This window comes from Podarcis liolepis, assembly GCF_965112155.1.
Source record: "Podarcis liolepis genome assembly, chromosome: 2".
Taxonomy (NCBI): Eukaryota; Metazoa; Chordata; class Lepidosauria; order Squamata; family Lacertidae; genus Podarcis; species Podarcis liolepis.
Window position 1 is genome coordinate 7,187,237 of NC_139555.1, and position 18,351 is coordinate 7,205,587.

At 44.1% G+C, this 18,351-nt stretch overlaps 1 protein-coding gene across 1 annotated transcript; it reads left to right on the forward strand.

Annotated features, from left to right (window-relative positions):
- Positions 1-1,604: 1,604 nt before the first annotated feature.
- On the forward strand, positions 1,605-17,858 carry LOC310698366 (aquaporin-2-like; the record flags this gene model as incomplete). The annotated part of the gene is made up of 4 exons (XM_083485448.1): positions 1,605-1,967; positions 9,003-9,167; positions 14,762-14,842; positions 17,643-17,858. The coding sequence occupies 4 exons, from the start codon at positions 1,605-1,607 to the stop codon at positions 17,856-17,858; spliced, it is 825 nt and encodes a 274-aa protein (XP_083341574.1).
- Between the last annotated feature and the right edge of the window lie 493 nt (positions 17,859-18,351).

The following is an 18,351-nucleotide window of genomic DNA, read 5'->3' on the forward strand; positions in this document are numbered from 1 at the left end:
TGTGGAAGCCGCCCAGAGTGGCTGGGGAAACCCAGCCAGATGGGCGGGGTACAAATTAATTATTATTATTATTATTATTATTATTATTATTATTATTATTATTATTATTATTCCGATCCAGACCTTTGGAAACCATGCTTGAGGCTGCACATGTGCTGTTAGCATGCCTCGGACCTTGCCGACAGCATCGCCAAAAGAAGAGGGTGGAAGTGATTTGCATACGATTTGCATATGCTACATTTTTGAGAAATAATAACTATGGTTTTCAGGGGTCAGCAGACTTTTTCAGCAGGGGGGCGGTCCACTGTCCCTCAGACCTTGTGGGGGCCCGGACTATATTGTGTGGGGTTTTTTTTGGGGGGGTGAATGAATTCCTATGCCCCACAAATAACCCAGAGATGCATTTTAAATAAAAGGACACATTCTACTCATGTAAAAACACACTGATTCCCAGACCATCCACGGGCCGGATTTAGAAGGTGAGTGGGCCAGATCCGGGCACCGAGCCTTAGTTTGCCTACCCATGGTTTAAATAGTAGCACAGTACACATCACCAGTGCTGATTAGGACTCTGCTAGCAGGCTTACCCAGTGGAGAAGGGAATTAAAACAGGAATGCGGCCCTCCAAATCTCTCTGTCAGGCCCTTGGAACTCTTCCCAGGCTCCACACCCTCTTTTCCCAAGCCACACTTCACACCACCTTGCTTCACATTCTTCTTGGGTTTTTTGCCTTGCTGCAAGGGATCCTTGAACTCTTGCATGCCTGCATGGAGGATAAAGAAGAGTGTCTGAGAGTACATAGACGTTAGCCTACAGTACACAGGTATTGTTTGCATTTGATTCCCCCCCCCCCTTTTGCCTCTGGCCCTACCTACCTCTGGCATGTGGCCCTCAAAAGGTTGCCTGGGAAGAAATGTGGCCCTTAGGCTGGAATATCTTCCCCACTGCTGATTTAAAATTTCCCACAATGCAATGCCTGGAACTTGCCAGGGTGCATTTGGTGCCAGGGCCTGACTGAGGGCATCTGGTGCCAATTCTGACCCTGAGAAGGGCATTCCATCCACCCACATCATCCGCGTAGCACACAGGCCACAGTAAATGGGGTTTTTTGGGGGTGGGGATACAGCTCCTTGTCAAGGGCACAAAAGGCCCTAAGTATGTCTCTTATTTTCAGAAACATGTTTAGAGAGCAAAACAAGACAAAGAATGAAGCAACTTAAAAGACAAGAAGAAAAGGGCAGAGGTGAAGAAAACTGTGGATGTGTGGAAGGAAATATTGCAACTTAGCCTGTGACTGCCGGGTGAACTCTCTCAAGGCCAAAAAAAAAGAAAAAGAGTATTAGGTTGGCAAATGTTAATTTCCCAGGTTACCAGGGAAGAAGGCAGGGTCTGAAACCTCCTCAGGTGGAACAGGCATGGAAAAGCATTAAGTTTCCAAACTCCACCTCCACTTAGAGATCTCTTGCTGTTCTGTAGGCAGATATATATGCACACACATAGACCTGCAGACTGTACCTCCTCATCCATCCAGAATACACAGCACCCACCACTAAGCCAGAGAGTTGAAGCTACTGGTCTCAGCCTCTTCTGTCTTCGGGTCATCCATGATGTGGGAACTCCGCTCCGTGGCCTTCACTCGAGCTGTCCTTGCTGAATTTCTAGCTACGCTGCTCTTCATCTTCTTTGGGCTGGGGGCAGCACTCAACTGGCCTGTGTCCCCACCCAATGTTCTCCAGATCTCGCTGGCTTTTGGCTTGGCTATAGCGACCTTGGTCCAGGCTGTGGGTCATGTCAGCGGGGCCCATATTAACCCTGCTGTGACTGTTGCATGCCTCGTAGGCTCCCAGGTCTCCTTCCTGAGGGCCATCTTCTACGTGGTGGCGCAGATCCTGGGAGCTGTGACAGGGGCAGCCCTCCTGCATCAAATCACACCACCTCACATCCGAGGAAGCTTGTCCATCAACAGGGTAAGGATTCCAGGACCTGCAAAAGTGGGAGGGATGGAGGATTAAAGCAGGGTGTGTCCATACTAGGATGTTCAAGAAACCCAGATTAGTCTCTTGCATTGCTCTTTTGCTAAAAAGAAATCACGGACCCCAGTTTCTCTCTATTCTCTATTCCTGCCTTTCCTCCAAGGAGCTTGGGGCTACCTAGATCAGGCATAGGCAAACTCAGCCCTCCAGATGTTTTGGGACTACAATTCCCATCATCCCTGACCACTGGTCCTGTTAGCTAGGGACGATGGGAGTTGTAGTCCCATAACACCTGGAGGGCCGAGTTTGCCTATGCCTGACCTAGATGGTCCTCTCCCTTTCCACGTTAGCTTCACAACATCCTTGTCTGAGAGATGGTGACTGGCCTAAGGTCACCCAGTGTGCTTCATGGCTGGGTGGGGATTTGAGCCCAAGTCTTGTGTGTCCTGGGACATGGGTGGGCTCTGTGGGTTAAACCACAGAGCCTAGGACTTGCCAGTCAGAAGGTTGGAGGTTTGAATCCCCATGACGGGGTAAGCTCCCGTTGCTTGGTCCCTGCTCCTGCCAACCTAGCAGTTCGAAAGTGCTAGGAAATGCTGGCGGGAAGGTAAATGGCATTTCCGTGCCCTGCTCTGGTTCGCCAGAAGCGGCTTAGTCATGCTGGCCACATGACCCGGAAGCTGTACGCCGGCTTCCTTGGCCAATAAAGCAAGATGAGCGTTGCAACCCCAGAGTCGGTCACGACTGGACCTAATGGTCAGGGGTCCCTTTACCTTTACCTTGTGTGTCCTAGACCTGTCCAACACCTTACGTTACCAAACTGGCCCACTGCTGACATCCTTCAGTACAATCCAGGATTGTGGAAGACAAATTGCAATGAGACTCCTGTTCTGATCCATAGCAGTGACAGCTAGACTTTGTTGTAGGCTGTTATAAGCAAAAAAAATTTTTTGCAGGGGAGGGGGCTCCCAATTTAGTTTGATTATATATTTTTTTATATAATAATTTTTATTAATTTTCCAAGCATATATAAAACAGAAAATAAAACAAAACAATACAAAACATACAAACAAATAAACACGTATAATTTCTTAGACTTATTTTCATACACCTTATTTCCCGGACTTCCCCATACCTCCCTTTTTCTGCATCCTTATGTTAGCCCTTTCTCAGCAACCCTTAGTTCAATTAATTCGCTCATTTTCATTTTACATTCTTTAAAGTTATGATTTACAGCTGCAAATCTCTATTTCTTATAACCATAACATCTCAGCCATCGTCAATCTTACAACAGTCTTTAAGATATTTTTTGAATTTCTTCCAATCTTCTTCCACCGTCTCACTCCCCTGGTCACGGATTCTGCCGGTCATCTCTGCCATTCCCATATACTCGATCACCTTCGCTTGCCATTCTTCCAGAGTGGGTAGCTGCTGCGTCTTCCAATACTTTGCCAGAAGAATTCTTGCCGCTGTGGTAGCATACATAAAAAATGTTCTGTCCTTCCTTGACACCAATTGGCCCACCATGCCCAGGAGAAAGGCCTCTGGTTTTTTCAAAAATGTCCATTTAAGGACTTTTTTAATTTCATTATAGATCATTTCCCAGTAGGCCTTTACCTTCGGGCAGGTCCACCAAAGGTGATAGAAGGTACCTTCAGTCTCATTACATTTCCAACATTTGTTACTGGGCAAATGGTAAATTTTTGCAAGTTTGACTGGGGTCATGTACCACCTATAGATCATTTTCATTATATTCTCTCTCAATGCATTACAAGCTGTAAACTTAATACCTGTATTCCATAACTGTTCCCAATCATCAAACATTATGTCATGACCTATGTCTTGTGCCCATTTGATCATGGCTGATTTTACCGTTTCATCTTGTGTATTCCACTTCAGCAGCAAATTGTACATTCTTGACAAATTCTCCAATTTAGTTTGATTATACACCTGTATAGGTTAGGCCAGTGCTTCCCAAACTTGGGTCGCCTGCTGTTTCTTGACTACAATTCCCATCATCCTTGACCACTGGCCTTACTAGCTAGGGATGATGGGAGTTGTAGTCCAAAAACCTCTGGAGACCCAAGTTTGGGAAACACTGGGTTAGGCAATTGTTCTGGGTTTTAAAAGATTCAGACAGAACTATCAATGGTGAATGCAAATTAAAAGAAGCTAGATTATCACAAACCACTTAAAACTACAGCTTAAGAGGCACATTTACCTGTTGTGTGTTGTTGCCATTAAAACAGAAATAAAGGAAAAAACTAGCTTTTCCAGTACCTTACTAACAGGGAAAGGGAGAAGAGCAGCAGCAAACTAAACAGGTGAGAAAGAGCAAAGGAAGGAGTTTGGAAGCTGAAAGGTGGTGGACTATTGAGGCATGGGATGAGGTTAGAGATTCACAGGTTGAGGAAAGGAATTGACCTTGTTGCATCCTTGACTTGGTATATGATGGTTTTGAATCAGTTTGTTTTGGCTCACACAAAGGGCTTCTCAAGGCTAGTGTTTATTTTGGGTGTGTTCTGCAACATGTTCTTGACACAATAATAGTGCGTGGATTGATTCTGCTTTGTTAGTTCATCTGTGATGCTTCCCAGCGTAACCGCATTACAGTGTTACCTCGGGTTACAGACGCTTCAGGTTACAGACTGCACTAACCCAGAAATAGTACCTTGGGTTAAGAACTTTGCTTCAGGATGAGAACAGAAATCACGCTGCGGCAGTGCAGCAGCCCCATTAGCTAAAGTGGTGCTTCAGGTTAAGAACAGTTTCAGGTTCAGAATGGACCTCCAGAACGAATTAAGTACGTAACCAGAGGTACCACTGTATTGCTGCCCAGAGGATTGATATCACAGTAACGGGGGGGGGGGGCAGAGTCTTTGTGTTATGAAAAGATAGGGGATTTCAATGGGAAGTTACAGGATGTGCACCCTTTAGAAATGAAGCAGTGTGAGCACCCCAAAACTTTTGCAGGTACAAACAATATTGAAAGGGTGTATGTGTTTGACTGCTCCAATAGCATCATGAGCGCAAATAATGATGAATGTGCAAAAAAAAGGTTGTCTAGAGGGGCCCTAAACTGGGGTGTTCCCCAGCTTTGGAGAGAGAAAATTTCTATTTAATCTGAACTAATTTGATTTAACCATATGTACATTCAAATCTTTTTGAAAAGTTTAACAATCCAATTATCCACTTATCCTTGTTATATTTTGCAGAGTACTAACCTAGGGGCCATCTCAGTGTTGCATGTCATGTGCGAATTGCTCACAGTGTGAAATCATCTTCTTTTGAAAAACGTCCAAAACTTTAGAGTTGCCTAGCACAAACCCCCTCCCTGCATCTCCTTGTCTGAAAATCGCAGGTTCCATCCATTCTGCCAACAAATTCCATGCTACTACCAAAAATGATTTTGTGGCGCATTTGTTGACTTCCACTTTGTCAACAAATTGCCTGAGATTTGAGGCAATGAGGTGAGACCACTCTGAGGCCAAGCATGATGTTTATTTGAGCCTGTAAGCAGACCTTTTGAGCTAAATGTTGTTTTCTGTTCACAGCCCTAATCATTACTAACATACTGATTTTACTCAACCCAGTCATAAAATAGAATCAGGATGCTTACATAATTATAATTATATTCAGTTAGGCTCTAGAGCTGCTAAATGCACATCCATCCAGATGTCATAATAATAATAATAATAATAATAATAATAATAATAATAATAATAATAATAATAATAATAATTTATTTATACCCCGCCCATCTGGCTGGGCTTCCCCAGCCACTCTGGGCAGCTTCCAAAAGAATATTAAAATACTATAATACATCAAACATTAAAAGCTTCCTGAAACAGGGCTGCCTTCAGATGTCTTCTAAAAGCCTGGTAGTTGTTGTTCTCTTTGACATCTGGTGGGAGGGTGTTCCACAGGGAAGGCGCCACTACCCAGAAGGCCCTCTGCCTGGTTCCCTGTAACTTGGCTTCTCGCAGTGAGGGAACTGCCAGAAGGCCCTCGGTTCTGGACCTCAGTGTCCGCGTAGAACGATGGGGGTGGACGCTCCTTCAGATAATGAGCATTCTTTGAGAATGATTATGACTCTCAGTGTTATAGTTTTTTGGCATTAGTCAGGAGATAGCTCATGATACTACTGTGGGAGATAGCTTATTAAAGTTTCTTCAGGGGTCAGCAACCTTTTACAGCCAGGCTGGACTATATTTCAGGAGAAAAAATGAACGAATTCCTATGCCCAACAAATAATCCAGAGATGCATTTTAAATGAAGGCACACATTCTACTCATGTAAAAACACCAGGCAGGCCCCACAAATAATCCAGAGATGCATTTTAAATAAAAGGATACATTCTACTCATGTAAAAACACACTGATTCCTGGACCGTCCGCGGGCCGGATTTAGAAGGCGATTTGGCCAGATTTGTCAACCCTTTTGTTGACAGTTCCCTTTTGGTCAAACTGCACTTTGTGGAGCTTTAGCACAAGAGTAGAAGATATATGGAAATGACACAGGAAGAGCCAATGTGGTATTCTCCAAATGCTTGGGATTACAACTCCCATCAACCCTAGCCAGCACAGTTGATGATCAGGGATGATGGGAGTTGTAGTCCACCAATATCTGGAGGGCTCCACACTGGCTACTCCGAGGGGGGGGGGAGGAAACATGAATTCTCCAGGAAACAAATTAGGGGAGGGGGAAGCTGAGGTAGTGTGAATAAGGATAACTGCTCCAGACATAATGGTATTAGGTATAATAAATCTAGTACCCACCATTATCTTCTGAACTCAATGTTCTCATTGGGAAACCATATTAATTAAATAGCTAGGTTTGAAAGGCATGAAACTTTGGAAATTCTTCCAGAAGTTGACAAGGTGCCATCAAGCCATATGTGCTGGAACATTCACAAGATCACCACAACAGAATGCTCTAGGATGATGCAATGCTCTGAGATCCTTTCCCTTCTCTCCATGGACTCAGTTCTGATTCTTATCACTCAGTTTGCTTCCCTAATGAGCTACTGACTGAGTCACATCAGGCATCACCACTGGACAAGGAGGAAAACAATTTCTTCGACAGCATGAATTGCCATACATCTTCTGTAGGGCTGTTGTGTGTGTTCCATGATTCCCAGAGTGTGCTACAAAAATGCAAATGTTGTTATTGGAGCATCAGATTCTGCACTTCAACATTAATGTACGATGTTTCATTACAGTGGTGCCTCGGGTTACAGATGCTTCAGGTTACAGACGCTGCTAACCTAGAAATAGTACCTCAGGTTAAGAACTTTGCTTCAGGATGAGAACAGAAATCACGTGGCAGCAGCGAGAGGCCCCATTAGCAAAAGTGGTACCTCAGGTTAAGAACAGTTTCAGGTTAAGAACAGACCTCCAGAATGAATTAAGTTCTCAACCCGAGGTACCACTGTATTTCTAAGTAAAGCAAGACTCTATGCTTCAAAGAGAAGCTTGGGCAATGACTGAGAGATCTCATATGTTTGGGATAGGGAGCTCTTCCTCACCCTATCCCACTTCCTTGCCAACAGGACATAGCTGTCAAGTGTCCCTTATTTGAAGGGGCAGTCCCTTATTCCAGCGCCATATCCTGCTGATGTCCTTTATTGATGGATGTCCCTTAAATGTCCCTTAAATGATGTCCCTTAAATTTCAAAGGAAGCAGCTCCTCTCCCTCCCTCCCTGCCGGCCAGGGAGGAGGGAGGCTCCAACTGTGTTGCTTGGCTGTGTTGCTCACCCAATAAGAAGTCTAAGAACGACTGGGGGGTGGAGCTTGCATGCCTTGTGTGTGGCTAGTTAATGCAAGCTGAGGGGGTCTTTGAATGCCGGACGCCATTTTGTTGCACGTGCTGCTGCAAACTTTGCAGTGCTAAGCCAGGCCAGGGAGCCATCTTAAGTTGAGGCTGCATAGGCCTTGTGGTGCATGTGATTCAGATTCTATTCAGTTGAACCTCTGGTTACAAAATGGGTTGGACAGTGTTCTCGAAGCTACGCAGCATGAGTTTGACCAGACTGCAGGAGGACAGGAAGACTGGAGTGCCTGGAACAGGTGAAGCTGCAGGTCCCTTATTTTGGCTGCTGTTCCCTTCTTTTCAAGGCTGCTGGTCCCTTATTTTCAAATCTGTAAGCTGACAGCTATGCAGCAGGATAATAAATTACACAAATGGTGTAGTTTTAGAGTGACCTCAGTGTGGAATGCTAGCTTGCAGGAGTGCTCCTGTGAGCCACACCCAGAACAATCATGTGGAAAGAACTTGAACCACCCCTAGACACAATTTGCGATCTACCAAGATGAATGCAGTCAACCAGTCATGTATGGTGGTGCACCAGAGCCTCAATAAATCTGTTTTCGCTCCTTGATTTGGGCTGCCCAAGAACAGAGAGGTTGTCTACTACCACAGCATCTCTCCAGAACAATACAGTTAGGCAGGTCTGAGCTTTAGCTGTGCCTTTTTCAAGCTAGGCATAAGCATATCAGGAATCTGTGCAGTCATGTATTCAAAATTTCAATAGTGAAGCATGTTTATATTTATTGTGTCCAGCAGGGCAAGTGCGTCACAGATGAAAATCTTTGCTGTTGCCAGAATGCCAGTGGCATTGCAAATCATTCTCTTCCCCACCTGCCCACGACTTACATAAGATTAAGGCAAATCAAAATGCCATTGTAGTTGCAAAAGAGGCAAATAATAGAGATGTTATCTTTGTGTTCATTCAAGGTTGTCAACAGATAACTATTGCAGAGACCTTGTGCCAAAGGTTCACCCAAGTACACATATGTGTGTGTGTGCGTGCGCGCACACACACACACACACACATATTTATCACTATTTGCTAAAAATATATATCACATAATCAGTTGCATTGCTCACACTCATAACTGCCCTTAACTGCCCTCTGTGACACAGTCACATAGCCAAATGCTAGTAGTTATGCCATCTTCCCCTTCAGTGTGTGATACAATGGCAAGAATCTTCAAGGAAGTGCTTAATTTTCTTTTATTTTTTTTCAGGTACACAATAATACAACATCAGGTCAGGCTGTGACCATGGAAGTGTTCCTCACCTTCCAGTTGGTCCTGTGCATTTTTGCCTCAACTGATGACCGCAGGAGCGATAACCTGGGATCCCCAGCCTTGTCCATTGGTTTCTCTGTTGTCCTGGGTCACCTGCTTGGGGTGCGTATCTCAAGAGCATTTATTGACAACTGTTGAGTATGCATGGATTAAATTACTGACAGCAGGGCATGTGTTCCCTGAGTTTAAGAGGGTGCAGTACACCCATCTTAGCTTCCCAGGGCTGGGGGAAACAGGAGGAAAGGTTGGTGTTGGGACTGCATCAGTTTCAATTTTTCATTCTAATCCAACTGTTTTGGTTGGGTGGAAATTTCTCCTGACACCCACTTCAAATGTTCAAATGTACATCTCTTTAAAAATAAATCCTCTTCAACACTGCTGTTTCCTCTGGGCTGCTGAAACTTCAGTGCCATTCTCTACCCTTTGCTGCTTCCACCTCCTTGGATTAATTGCATTGCACATCCCAACCAATCAGAGATCACATCTTGAACAAGATGACATCATCTTTATATGTATATATAATTTTTATTAAATTTTCTAATTTACATTTCAAAATAGTCATATAAACAACCTTAAATCAAGGACTTCCCTTCTTCTCTATCCATGGTTCATTTTGCATACCACACATCCCTGCATATGTTACATGAACTAAACCATTCAGTAATCCATCGTTACATCCGTCAAAACTTATTTACACTGTTGAATTTATCTTAACACTACCAGCATCTTTAATTAAACAAAATTTTCACCCATATATTCAGTAAACACCATCAACTGGTACCTAGTCAGACTTGGCTAGAAGACATGGGGGCAAGTTAAATGAATGTGTGAATATTTTCACAAGGGCACACAAACACATTTACACTGTTGAAGTTATCTTAATGCTACAAGCATTTTTAATTAAACAAAATTTTCATGATATTCATATATATTTCAATATATTCAGTAAACACCATCAACTGGTACCTAGTCAGACTTGGCTAGAAGACGTGGGGGCGAGTTAAATGAATGTGCGAACATTTTCACAAGGACACACAAACACATTTCCCAAAAGGTAGGATGCAAGGCATTATTATATTTATTTTTAGTGCAGCCCAAAATATGTTCATATGAAATGGTGTTGACTCAGCCCTGGCTTAGCAGGTAATCATTTTCATCAGTTTCTTCAGAAGTAAATAACTGGGTTGAGTTTTAGGTAATGAGTACCATTAGCTGAAGCACTTCTCAAGGACTTCTGCTTGCTCAATGGGACTTCCCCCCACTCTCCTCTTCCTACATCCCCCAAACTGACAAGGGGGTCAGGAGAACCTCCGGAATGGGGGAGGTGAGAGAGGGGATTACTCCAATGGCAAGCCCAAAAGCTTGCCCTGATTGAATGATTGCTTTAGTGTAAGGTTGAATTTATTCCCAAAATTATTCTTGTTTTACGGATAGCAAAATGAGCCACAGAGAAATGGAAAAGGCTAGTGGATCAAAGTTTCCTAAACAAAATGTCACAATAGCATAGTTGTTGGCCTAATGTTAGCATTAAGATAGAAAAGGAGTAAGTTGAGCATTTCTTAGTGAAACAACTTTCCAGTGAAAAATCTGGTAATAATAATAGCAGGCAGCTTCTACTCAGAAGACTGAAGATTTTGAGGTCCTCAAAGACACAGACTTCCACCACAGGCCCAACTAGCATACAGTGTCTGGGGAAGCAATAAAATATTCCCTGCTTCTTTGAGTATATCTGAATCTACGAATGGCTCCCAGCTCTCTGTCTTGATTGGCTAGAACTGGAAAGCAGGGCTGGTGAGATCCTGGAAATTCTACAAGCAAGGACTCTCTTGCCCTCTTAAATAGTTCCACCCCTCAGTCTTTGCCCCTCTGCCTTTGGGCTGCTTTCTCAGATATTTGCTACTACCTCATGATGCGGGTGGCGCTGTGGGTTAAACCACAGAGCCTAGGACTTGCCAATCAGAAGGTCGCGGTTCGAATCCCCGCGACAGGGTGAGCTCCCGTTACTCGGTCCCTGCTCCTGCCAACCTAGCAGTTCGAAAGCACGTCAAAGTGCAAGTAGATAAATAAGTACCGCTCCAGCGGGAAGGTAAACAGAGTTTCCGTGCGCTGCTCTGGCTCGCCAGAAGCAGCTTAGTCCTGCTGGCCACATGACCCGGAAGCTGTATGCCGGCTCCCTCGGCCAATAAAGTGAGATGAGCGCCACAACCCCAGAGTTGGCCATGACTGGACCTAATGGTCAGGGGTCCCTTTACCTTTACCATGACAGCTTGACTGCAATAAGGGTTTTTCCATGTGATATGTGACTCTCATGTGAGCTAGTGACTATTAACTGGCCTGCTGTCGCTCATTCACAGTGAGATTGTGTACATGTTTGCTCAGAAGTAAGTCCCATTGTGTTTAATGGGGCTTAAAGTTAAAGGTAAAGGGACCCCTGACAATTAAGTCCAGTCGCAAACGACTCTGGAGTTGTGGTGCTCATCTTGCTTTACTGGCCGAGGGAGCCGACGTTTGTCCACAGACAGTTTTTCCAGATCATGTGGCCAGCATGACTATGGCACTTCTGGCGAAACCAGAGCAGTGCACGGAAACACCATTTACCTTCCCACCAGAGCAGTACCCATTTATCTACTTGTACTTTGACGTGCTTTCAAACTGCTAGGTTGGCAGAAGCTGGGACCGAACAACGGGAGCTCACCCCATTGAGGGGATTCGTACCGCTGACCTTTTGATCGGCAAGCCCAAGCGGCCCAGTGGTTTAACCCACAGCGCCACCCGCATTCCTTTAATGGGGCTTAATCCCAGGTAAATGTGCACAAAACTGCAATCTAAGAATGCTCTATCCAGCTCCTAAGCCTTGGGGTGAGTCAAATACAACCCATAGGCCACATCTTAGCCACTCCTTAGCACCAGAGGTATTGAAGCACTGCACTACATAAGACATCGGATGTTGTTCTCTCTGAAGAGCTAGAGATAGTTCAAGAATTCTTCTGAAAGCCATGACCAAGCTCCTTAATCCACAGGAGTACACGCTCTGCCATTAGCAACAATCTCTTATGACAGCTACAGCCACGCTTGACTCCGCTTGCATTCTTTAAAGCCACGAGGCCAAACTTCACATGTAATGAAGATCTATTAGTGGATTTATCAACTTTTAAAAAATGAATCAATCTTGGTCTAAGGCTCCATTCCTAGTTACCTGGGAGCACACCCTACAGAATTCAACAGGACTTACTTCTGAGTATATTAGGATTCTCCTAATATACTTCTGAGTGGTTAGGATTGCACTATAAATCTCCCCTACCGCACTGGCTGTTTTCTCTTTGGGAGGGAAAACAAGGCCTCAAGATTGGCCTTGGATCTGTGTGTTTATTAGTAGTAGTAGTAGTAGTAGTAGTAGTAGTAGTATTTGTATTCTGTTCCTAAGTCACGTTGTGGTCTCTCAGCTTCAGCCTGTGTTTCAGATTCCAAACCACTCTATATAAGGTGAAGCTCTTTATTCCCCATTCATTAGAATCATAGAATCATAGAGTTGGAAGAGACCACAAGGGCCATCGAGTCCAACCCCCTGCCAAGCAGGAAATTAGGATGGAGAACATTAAAATGGATAGAACTTTTCCACCTTTTGGCCAAAGTGGATGAAATTTACAGGCATGGGAGCTCCTCCAAAGTGGATTAAGACTGACAAATTGCAGACAACTAAATCCAGAGGGTTTTATGGGGGAACTAGAAGATTTTTACTTTCCTCCATAACTCACATTAGTTTCATATTTTGCATGGAGTGTGGAGGAAGAGGGCTTTGTCTCTTGCTGTTTTTTACCTTAAAACAGGCATAAGCAAACTCCGGCCCTCCAGATGTTTGGGACTACAATTCCCATCATTCCTAACCACTGGTCCTGTTAGCTAGGGATGATGGGAATTGTAGTCCCAAACATTTGGAGGGCTGGAGTTGACATATGCCTGCCTTAAAAGAATTAAGAGGCAAAGTGGTGTGCATTCTTGCCTGTATATTTCTAACAACTTCACAGCTTCACAGCTTCACACCTTACGTTCCCCTATCAGGTAGATCTTCCAACATGAGGCTGTCTAGAACCAGTGGACATTGGCCAATTAAGGCAAATGGGGTGTTGCCCACAAGCCTCTGTCTGCCTTCAGCTATCCCCCCCTCTGTCTGCCTTCTAATTTATATTCAGTACAGGCGATGGTGCCTGCTGGGAGCTTCCTCTTCCTAATCCTCAGTGTTGCCATGATGGAACTCGGTAATGAGGAGGATGGGTGCAAAGTTAAATTTAATTGGTTCTGCCTGCCATGGTCTTTTTGTCTCCTACCCTACCAGTCCCAATGATCACTAGTCACCATGGTCTAGGATATGGACTGTGGGGCTCTGAAAACCTCTGGCTTGTTGTTCCTTAATGAAGAACAACATAGAAAGGTGTGTTGTTGTTTTTTTAAAAAAGCAAACTTTTAGGGGTTTTTTAAAATTATCTGCTGCTGTGCATTAACAAAATAATTAACAACAAGAACAACAACACAGACATTTTCAGAAGCTCCACTGGGAATATTCTGGGCAGCCTTACTTCTTGCAGAGAAAGTAAGACCTAGAGAAAATAAGAAAGGTTGAAAAATCTCACATCACCCCGATTTCCTTCTTTATGGGGACTCTACATAGAACTGACACACACCCTTAAAAAAGATGCTAAAGCTGATGATAGATTCCCTCCATGCATTAAAGGAAAATGTCAGAAGAGCTAACCACAGATATTTATCATATTTACACCCTGCCCTTCCTCTAGCATGCACAGTTCTTTCTGTCTCAACCCCTTTCATCCTCACATTGATCCTGTGATGTGCGTTAGGCTGGGGGACAGTCACTGACCCAAGGTCACCCAGTGGACTTCATGGGTGAGTGCAGATTTGAACCTGCATCTGCCCACTCTAACCACTACACCACCACCCCTTTCACCATGTGTTGTTTGTCCTTCCAAAGAGTGATTGCGAAAGTATCCTTGAACAACTAATAATAGAAAATCCAAGCTTTCATCCAAGTGTCATTTTTTTTAATTATTATTTCATAAAATGTATACACCACTTGATTATATAAAAAAAGACCTCAAAGTGGTTTACCAAAAGATAAAACAATAAAATCAAGGGGAGGGGGTGGACGGGACACACGACTCAAGCATACTTTGTTTGATGAAGCTCTTTCAGAAAATGTTTCCCTTATCAGGTAACCTTTAAAAGTCACACACTAAAGAGTTGCACTGATTCTCCGGGAAAGACCCATAGAAACAACTCACAGCGGTGAGGAAGCACTGTGAGATGAATAAGCATTTTCCGCAGTCCTTCTGTACCATTTATAGCCCACATGGCTCTGTAGTAAGAAGCATTTGGTGAGACAGAAATAATGTACTTATCTGAGGCCCTCAGGCATGCCCTAGGCCCTCATCTCCTGCCTGATGGCTGCCATTCAATGCCCAAGAACCATGGGAAAGGGCTGATGACCAGATGATACATGGGGGTCTTGGGAAACTGATAAAATATAACGACCCTTGATGTTTCCACAAGAACCGTCTCAATATTTTTGGCATCATTTATTTCCCCTTCTTTAACTCAACAAGTCACTACTCACATAAAGGTAATGTTTTGACTCCAACACTAATATCCATGGTAATAAATGCTTTTCTCCCCCCCCCCCCTAGATCTACTACACTGGCTGCTCCATGAACCCTGCTAGATCTTTCGGTCCTGCTGTGATTGTGGGTGAATTTGACAACCACTGGGTAAGACTCCTAATGGATTGTGCCCAGTAGTGGGGGTGGAGCAGAACTTCAGAGCTATCTAGCATCACTGCTGTTTACCTGGATGGGGCTGAGCTGGGGCAGCAACCAGCAAGGTCAGGGCCACATGAGTGCACCAGTGAGAGGGTCAGGTGGGTGGAGGGGGTCCTGCCACTGTACCTGCATGGCCCCAACCTCCCCACAACTCTGCCCATCCCCACTGAGATAAGTATAATGCTGGTGTTAGGATGGCAGTTCTATTGCTCTGCCCCAGCACACATTTCACTGCTGCCTATAGCATACCTATGGCTGATAGAGGTGAGTGTGAGGAGAAGGTGGAGGGAATGATGGAGGTTCTTATACATGGAGCCAGCCTTGCATTCATGCATGTTCACAGCAGACAAGATTGCATCCCCTCCTGTTCTGAGAGATACGGCTTTTGGGAGACATAGAGAAACAGGGTGTACGAGAGCTGGAAAACAGCAAGCCTAGCAACTCAAAACAACATTTTGGGAATCTCCAAAATGCAAAACAGCAACAAAACAGGGTCAGTGTTTTCACAGGCACATGTACCAGTAATTGGAACCATCCATGGTAAAATACAGACCATTGAAGCATATGCAAGACCAACCCAAGGCCATGTGGATTTCCCTACTTTTCAGGGATCAGAAAGCCTGTTGGCAAAGGAAGACTATTATGTGGATACAAGAGCTGCCAATTGAAAGAAAGATGTAGTGATTGGCAACAAGAACCATAGGCAAGTTTTTCTTTGGTGATCACTTGTAGCCAAGTAAGATTGTCTTCCATTGGTTGAATTGGTTTAAAGCCAGAAAAGGCTTAAGTGCCTTGTTCTTTGTGACTCGGCAGTAGATTAAAAACCCCATTCTGGTTCTAGTTAATACCGGAATGAGTTCTTCAGATTCTGGTTTTAGCCAGCTTTAGGGTAGTTTTTCATTGGATCTTTCTTTCGTCTATTTTTTTAATATGGAGACAACTTAACATTTGTGTTCAGTGAGGTGAAAGAATGAAGGAAGTAAAAGCTATTAGCAAGTTTGGCAGATATCCATTGATTCTTTAACTTCCCACATATTGGGCCAAACCCAAAACACATGTGATAAGGCTTTATTATTATTATTATTACAGTAGTTATGAAGCGTCCCTGAGCTGCCCTGTTGTAACAAAGAAGGCTGCCATTCACCGAACTACTTGGATTCTTGAGAGCAGGGCAGAGAGGAGGGCCCAGAGATAAAACGAGGCAGTAATTATAGCTCAGTAACAACAGCTATAACTGCTTAGCATCAAATGCTAAGCAGGTTCAACAGTGGCAAATAGCTGGATATGGAACAATAGAGGGCCATTGCCTTTGATCTGTTATAGGCAACACTTTCTTGATTTCTTAGGGGAAGAACTGTAACTCGGAGACAGAGTTTTGCAACTCTGCAAAAGTTCTGCAACTTTTGCTTGCGGAAAGTACCAGGTTCAATCACCAAGCAGAAGAGAGAACATGAGCTCAACAGAAGTTGGGGGTGGAAAGAGTTGGTTAATGCAGATGGGGTTGGGAAGAGGAAGTGGTCCAGAAAAGCAAGAAGAAAGACAGAGGGAGGAATCTGAAAGGAGCAGGACAACTGGGAGAGACAAGGAGTGGAGGGGGGAGCTGCAAGTGACCAGGAGCTGCAGACGTGAAGAACTGAACATGAAACTGGAATGGCCAACTAAATATTTGGCCAAAAGCTATTTGGTAATCTTGAGTTTTCCAGCTGCGCCGACACACCCATACCTTTTTCCCCCTAATTACAGTAATTGCAATATATTGGAAAAAATCTTTAATGTCCTATTGTGGGAAACCTTGAACTAGAATTGTGAGGTCTAATGGGGGAGGAGCTATCTTCTATACTACACTTAATCTTAGCCAAAAGGCTGAGAAGCAATGCTACCTTCTATAAATGGTTTGGTACCAGATTGAAGGGCATCCTCAGAAAACTGGCCACATATGGTCTCTCCCCAGAGTATTTATTAAGCTTAGAAAGGGGAAGGGCCAAGAACATAATCAAAGAAAGGCTCAGGGACATTGAAACCCAAAATGACTTTAACCAACTTCCGATAACTTATAAACTTCTATACAATTCCCAAAGGCCCCATCTAGCAAACTATCTCAAAGTTCTAGACAACGCTAAACACCGATGGGCATTTCCCAGGGCCCGCTTCAATGCTCTCCCTTCAGCTCTTCTAGAGGGAAGATACAATAAAATACCGATCGAACAAAGATTATGTCCCTGTAACAGCAATGAAATCGAAACCATTGGGCATGTCATCTTATCCTGCCCATTATATCGAGACTCAAGAAAAGAGCTGATCGAACCGATTCTGAGGAAAATACCTCGTAGTACAGACGACACCTATATCAGACACCTCTTAGCTGACAAAGAGCCCGAAATTAACAGGTCCGTGGCAAAGTACTGTTACATTGCAACAAGAATAAGACGAGCAATGATGTCTACAAAGGAGTCCAAACTGTAAACATCGAAGGAACGATATTAAACAGTAGCGACTCCTGAACTGAATTTTAAAAACTTAAAACTTGAAGCCTGGTCATAAATATAAGCACCAGCTCTGAGAATTGGCCATATTTTTACTGCTACCTCTAGCACAATATTACTCTTAATGTCATACTTTATAAATTGTTTCCTGGTCATTGACCGTATTAAAGATATTTGATTTGATTTGGTTTGGTACCAGAATTTATCCAAGAATGTTCATCCTGGTCAACCATCAACCTCTTTCATTCTCTCCTTTCCTCCCTCAGGTCTTCTGGCTGGGTCCAATGGCTGGAGCGGTGGTGGCTTCCTTGCTCTACCACTATGCTCTCTTCCCCCATGCAAAGACCCTCTCGGAGCGGCTAGCAATCTTCAAAGGCTACGAGCCGGAAGAAGACTGGGAGGAGCGTGATGTTCGCAGGAGGCAATCGATGGAGCTCCACTCCCCACAGACCCTGCCTCGAAGTGTGATGGAGAAAGTCTAGGCCAACCCCGACGAACAGTGAAAGGAGCAGGCTATAGCTAGCTACATCCACTGGTGTTTTCTTCTGGCTCAAACGTGCATTCATCTTCATGTTGTCAATGCACAATGAATATCTCCCCTGGGAGCAGAATGGTCATCTGTGATGGGCCACCCGTGGAGCTTAAATCTTTAGCTCAGGCTGTAAGAGAAGTGCCCATTGCTCTGAAAGATTCTCCCGAGGAGATTTAAGATCCACTTCTTGATCAGTGGAAACCATCACATGCCGCCATCTTGCGCATCCTGACAAATTAATGAAAGAACATTGTTTTTTCTTCTTCCTTGAGTCTAGTTATCTAAACTTCATGTGGATCTCTAGAATTTGGGTCAAAGAGTCATTGACCATGACGGTCCAGCTATACAAAATGGTCTCTGGGCATTTCCCTTGAAGAAATAGCAGCCACAACTTTTAGAGTTCTCACGTTGGCATTCTGAGTGATGAACTGCTAAAAAGCAAG